The 6320-nt window shown below is 40.3% G+C and overlaps 1 protein-coding gene across 5 annotated transcripts in view; it reads right to left on the reverse strand.

Annotated features, from left to right (window-relative positions):
* LOC102311109 (collagen alpha-1(XIX) chain) overlaps positions 1–6320 on the reverse strand; it is a 103024-nt gene that overhangs the window by 4605 nt on the left and 92099 nt on the right. For 4 of the 5 annotated variants that reach the window (XM_005915483.3, XM_005915485.3, XM_005915482.3 and 1 more), the window contains 3 exons: positions 5409–5475; positions 5183–5311; positions 2056–2133 (listed from right to left, as the gene is read on the reverse strand). In XM_005915483.3, the coding sequence (XP_005915545.1) occupies positions 2056–2133; positions 5183–5311; positions 5409–5475 (274 nt within the window). Of the gene's footprint in view, positions 1–2055; positions 4798–5182; positions 5312–5408; positions 5476–6320 lie in introns of all 5 variants that reach the window. The other variant, XR_006053246.1, reaches the window with a different exon arrangement.

The following is a 6320-nucleotide window of genomic DNA, read 5'->3' on the forward strand; positions in this document are numbered from 1 at the left end:
CAAAAACAAAAACAAGCCCTCCACTGCAGTCCTGCCACAGGAGTGTCCATTACATCAGTCAACCCATTCACAGCTCGAGGGAGCCTTGCCTCCACTATAGTTTGTACAAAGAGAATTGCAGGTACTGCCTTGTCCTTTACCTCCCTGCGAAAACACAACTTGCCCTTTCCATCAGAGCCACATCCATCTACTGCTTAAGTGCTCAGACAAACTATCCACAGTATCGTGGCGGTGGAAAGATACAGGAAAAAAACCATAATCATCTAAAGTACCTTATGTTCCAGTTTGTTAATTCTCTTTGTTAATACAACAAGTTTAAGTGGCTTTGTACAGCTGATAGCTTTACCCTGCTAATTTGGCACAATTCAGAACTAATGCACTCCAACGGCAGCACCTTCAGGTCTAATTACCATCAGAGCACATCAGGGAACGAACACGTGGAGGCAAAGATAGCAACTACAGTATGAGGTCACTTCTCAAAAAGAAAAACCCAACAACTTGAAAATACTGATTGATTAGAACTGCCTTGATTCATCGACCTGTGGAGCCTGCCAGACAGATTTCTTACCCTTTATTTTATGTATTTATTATATTATAACTGATAAATCAAAGCTGTGCAAATTTCATTTACGTGACTCACATATCCCAGTCTGAGTCTGAGGGGAACCTGCTCTATGTACGGCTAGTGTCAAGAATACCACCAGGAAAACCAGAGGAGTGGGCCAGCTCGTTGATAGCACTTAGTTTAAGCACTTTCAAGGTCTTCCTGAGACGTGACTACAGCTTAACTCTAACCCCCAACCAGTTGAGCTGCAGGTGCTTCTTATAACTGTGTGCCTACAGAGATGATGTCTTTCAAAAGCTGTGATTTGTCCTCTCCAGTGGAGCTACAGCCAAGATATCTTTCCCCTGCACATGCATTATGTGCATACATACACTCCTACAGTCACAGGCTGAAAATCAGCAAGTTAACCCCACTCCTCATCTTCCATCAAGATATGGTGAGGTTTGTTTGTTTTTTTTTAGTTATTTTGCATGACAAAGGACATGCTGACATCTTGGTTTGTCTCCTTTTGTTCACGACAACACCAAGCAGTTCATTTTATAGAGCGGAAGTCATTTTCTTTCACTGCCAAATTCATCCTCTATTGGGGTCCTATTTATGTCGCAGGAGCACAGTGGTTTTTTTGAGAACATAATGCAATCTAGAAGCCAAGTTGACTCTAACATGCTGAGAAACCAAATGAAGGCTGAAATAGAATTAAAGGCTGGAGACTTGACTCAGCCCTGGCGCATTTCTTTCCTTCTTGGGGGCAGCTAAAAAAGCCTGATAAATAATGGCGAAAGGAGGGGTGGTCAATGTAATGGTTATTCTTCCTGATCATTTTAATACCTGCTGTATAATTAAAACACGAGGAGGGCAATTTTCAGAAGTGTCCTTATACATAGGTGCAAATAGCATAGTTTCTGCCATTTTATTAGTATATGGCTGATGGTTAGTGAGAGTTTTCAATTAAAACACTTTCTTATTTGAACATTTTAAAAACGCAGGACTGTGTCAAAAGAGGCAATCAGTATATGATGAGCTATGCTAAATCCAGTTGCTGACTGTGGCTTGAAACAATGTTGATAGAGGTGAGGGGGAACAAAAACAGTAACTCTGCAGTCCATAAAACTAAAACAATGAGCTTAAAGACAGTAAAATGCTCCATAGAACTGAGGAGAACAGCAGAGATGGGTGGTAATTCTCTGCATGTTCAGCACTATAATTGACCCTTTTGACTTTACGCGTTGTCCTTTGTTTCAGAGTTGCTGTAAAACTGCTGGTGATGGTGTAAGGTATTATATAGATAAAGTCTCCAATGTAAAAAAAAAAAAGCCAAGATGCTGGATTTAGAAAGCCTGGAAACTATTGCTCATGAACACTTAAAAAAATGACCAGAAAGACTCATTGGAAGCAAAATACTAACAAATGAGGGGTGGATAAAGACTTTTGCACAGCATATCAAATTAAACACTCAAACTAAAACGGCTCTACTCATAAGGTGTTCTTACCTGGTGGCCCCGTGGGTCCTGGATCTCCTGGTAACCCTAGTCCAAGCTGGCCTCGCTCTCCTTTCTGACCCCTGATTCCTGTGGACACAAACACACACACAACATTGTGGCTGAGAAAACAAATACTACAAACTTAAAGCAGTCCTGTTGTGGTGCCATCTCTACACAGTTTGAATTACAGTTAGTAAGATTAGTACAAATGCCAAAACACGACAAAGTGTCAAAATGAGGACACACTTGTGGAACTTTTATATTTGTCAACGGAGTCCTAATAACACTGCACGCTTCTCGATTATGTATAATCAGGATGACAGCAGTGTCAGGTATCAAGTATGCACTTATTTTGAGAAATGCACCCTTAGTAGGTGAAGTGGAAACAGACCACTGCATTGTGGATTTGTGCAGCTTTCTAACAACAGCACACATCACATCTTTGACGATTTCAAAACAGAGACAAGAGGCTTTTAACAATCAGAGATCAGACACGTGGGTCACTAAAGGCATTCAGAGAGTGGAAAGGTAGGCCAAGTCAAAGGTGAACTCCGCAAACAATCGTGGCTATTCATGACAGACGCTTTACTCTGATGCTCATTATGTTCACTCTGTCCTATGCTGGAGACTGGCTGCTGCCTGAGTACCTCCAAGAAAGAACACAAACTGTGAGCATGCTCAGTGTGTCAAAAGAAAATTCAAAGCATTCGCGCATCTTCAAGTCAGACCAGGCAGGCGGTTGCTTTTAACTGTATGCAAACAATCATATTATTCAAGGGCTTTTTCACTGCATGCAAAAACCAGTACGTCTACAGTTCAAAACAGCAGCATACTAAGTAAGAATTTGAGAGGCTGCAAAAAATATTTCCCCACGAGGCACTTAAAGTAATGGAGTCTCACAACCAGTGGCTGCATGGAGTGCATCAGAAACATTGACAGGAGTATCAAGCATTTCACTGCTTGGCCCAAAGGGGAAACGCTCCAACGCTTACATGTCAGAGAAAATCTCAGAAAAAAGGCTTATGAATGCTCCAAAACTGAATCTCAAAGAAATAAAAAAAGGGGGGCTATCCACACATTGCCACAATAATGAGACTTCTTTCAACACTCACAGAGCCCGGGGCATTCATTCAGGCAGGAGACGTTCCATAGAGAAAAGTGCACTGTACCTTGAGCAAAAAAAATAAATAAAAAATTTCTGAATAGCACACAGGGCAATAAGCTTGGGGGCCACGGTGGATTGGTGCAGTCTGATAAATCGAAAAATGCCACACTGCGTACTTAGTTGAAAACAAATTGTGTCTTGGGGCACTAATGGACAAAGTAAGTTAACAAAATATAATACTGGCAAACAGTGGTTTTTCATGCTTCATTGAACCTGCACCTGTTGTACGCTGTTGTATACAATATTAAAAGACACATCTACTTAATCGTACCGTGTCTTACAAAAAAGAAAGAAAAGAAAACCAACTTTCTTTCTATTTACTGATATGTCCATCTCACAGGAAGAACAGAGCAGCTTTCAAACAGAGTTTACAGACATGTTTGTTTCACTCAGTATAAATCTTACACAGAATGCATTGAAATACAAAACAAATGTTAAAACAAGAACACAAGAAAAGAAACAAAATTGATGAAATATGCACTTGAGCACAATGGCTTTCATCAAAGAGAAACTTTGTGAAGATCCCAAAAGTGAACGATGAATCACAAATGAGCACTTAATTACAACAAAGTAGGAAATAAAGAAATGGTGTTCTCCAGCATGAGCCCCTATGGGCGTTCTCTTAACAGCTTGAGACTTTCACCCATGTGAAATCACACCAAAGACAGAAGAAAGGAAGAAAAAAAACCTGTGAACTCAACAGAGGGGTTATTTTTCTCCATAAACAATTCATTTCGGCATATTGGAGAAGAAGTCAAATTGGATATTCCAGAGGAGCACAGTCTCCAGCGGAGGATGACGAGAAATAATGAGGAAATATTACCCCAAACTCTCAAGGCCCAAGTCAACAAAGAAAAAAAAATTAAGAAGTTGTTGAATTTCTGAATTATCAAGGGAAATAACTTTCCTCTTTGTTTTCAATAAATATTTATTGCAAAGCTGCATTAAAGATCACCTATAAAACACTTTTTTTTGGAAGCGTAAAAAAACAAAACAAGCAAAATAAAGTCCAAGACATATGTAAATGCCAGTGGCATTAACGCACAAATATTTAGAGTTGAGTAGCTGGCTAATTTGGAGACATTCGTGAATGAAAGCAGCCCTTTATATTATAGCAGTGGGTTAAAATGTAAATGGTCTTGAATAATGTGAGGTAGATAACAAAGCTCAAAGAGAACGGCCAATGCAGCGGTGCTTTTGATCTGCACCAACACAATCAAATCACTCCTCTTTAAAAGTCACGATACCATAGTTCTGCTGCGGACACAGTACAAATCTAAGCAAGTCTGAGGTACAAAGCCTGCACCGGCAAACCATTAGTGTTGTATGAGCAGTCAGAAATTTGTGTTAGTTTGATAAAAGAAGGTCAACCCTCTTTCCTGACTACGCTCCTTTTGCATTTTAGGGGCTTTCTTTCCTGGAGTGAGGTATCAATACTGAGGTTCTTTCCTGTCCACATTGATAACACTTTCTCTTTTTCACAGCCAATTCTTCGTTTGTCTTCATATTTCCCAGAGAGCCGCTGTGCACCACACTCCCGGCCTTTCCTCTGCTCCCCGCCCCTCAGTCTGCATTGATATATGGGTCTATGCAAGAGAGAAATACCCATGAATCCGCACAAAATGCAAGTGTAAGCCCGACTCTAATCCAGCCAGTCTCCAACATTTCAAATCAACATCACAAAAACACGAGATGCCAACCAACAGGGTGCATCTCACAAAAATGTGACGCTTTCCTCTCTAAAATATAATTGGCTAAATGTATGGTTCGGTAAACCACACGGTGTGTTTGCTGAAGTAATTATAGGAGTACATATATAATTTCTTTTCATTAAATAAATTAAGGTTAATCATGTTTCATTAACAGCAATCAGGTTTTACAAGTGTTATTTCTATTCATTCATTCATATTTAAATTATAGTATTTTTCCAGCAGTGGCATTAAGGTGCAGCCGTTCCGCCTGCCATCCTACCAGGAGGTCCACGCTCTCCTGGTGAGCCCGGTAATCCATCCTTTCCAGGAGGTCCAGGAGGTCCTTGGATCTGCGACGCTAAGATGCCTGCAGGTGTCTTCTGTAGCCCGCTGTTGCTAGAAAGCTTCTCTGTGAAGCAAGAGAAGAATGCTTAGAGGTAACACAACACAAAAAATAAAAGTACTCCAAACTAATTAAAATAAACTCCTTTTTTTTGTTTTTTTACCTTCAAAAATCCTCGATACTTCATTTCGGATAAACATCCGGAGTTCCTCTGTAAAGCTGGAGTCATCCTGTGAGCGGAAATAGCGATAAAGCACAATTTTAACAATTAACAAGAGAAACTAAAGCAATTAAGGGACAATAAAAATAAAAAGATACAAGTAAAAATGATAATTAAGTGGATATCTGGAACGTTTACTAAATAAAACATTTCTTCTACGCAGATTGTTCAAACCAAACTCGACAAAAAGCAGGGCAGAGTCATTCAGTTTAAATTCAGCTTTTAAAGCTTCCTCCTGACTTGAAAGCCTACCTTGCATTGCAGTTTAATATAACGTCTGAACCCAAACTCAGCAGGCGAATATTAAATTTGGTATTATAGCTTTAAAGTGGTGTTACTTTATTTCCAATTCTGAAGTAATGCACTGCCTATTTAGACTGAAAGTGCAGCTTGTCACACTGGCTCTATTTGCCTCCATATGTATGGAAGGATAAAGAAATAATAAACATGCATAGAGCACGTACGCACAGCACACAGCACACGCCGTGTGAACCTTTCTCAGCTGGATTGTTGGTGCTTTTTTGTGCCGTACCAGTTAGGAAGCCAAACAATAGTATCCCTGGACCTCGAATCTTTGCATTCAGAACAGTTTTTCATCACTGTGAGTGTTATATAACGGTTGTGGCTGTATACAGTAAGTGTAAAATGTCTGTGACAGATGGAGGTGTTTTCGCTGCTCTGCAGAGCTCCAGGCACGCCCACATATCTGTCTTTCTTTCGGTTTCCGTCTCACTCCCTCTCTGACCTTCTGTTGCGCCTAGATGATCAGGAGTGGGAAGCGCTGAGCAGAAAGAGAACAGCAAGTTCCCGTTGCACTGCCTTGTTTGATGTTTCATGCAGAAAGCTGTAGCTACA

This window comes from Haplochromis burtoni, unplaced genomic scaffold (assembly GCF_018398535.1).
Source record: "Haplochromis burtoni strain Fernald_Lab_line unplaced genomic scaffold, NCSU_Asbu1 Contig_12, whole genome shotgun sequence".
In the NCBI taxonomy this organism is placed as follows: domain Eukaryota; kingdom Metazoa; phylum Chordata; class Actinopteri; order Cichliformes; family Cichlidae; genus Haplochromis; species Haplochromis burtoni.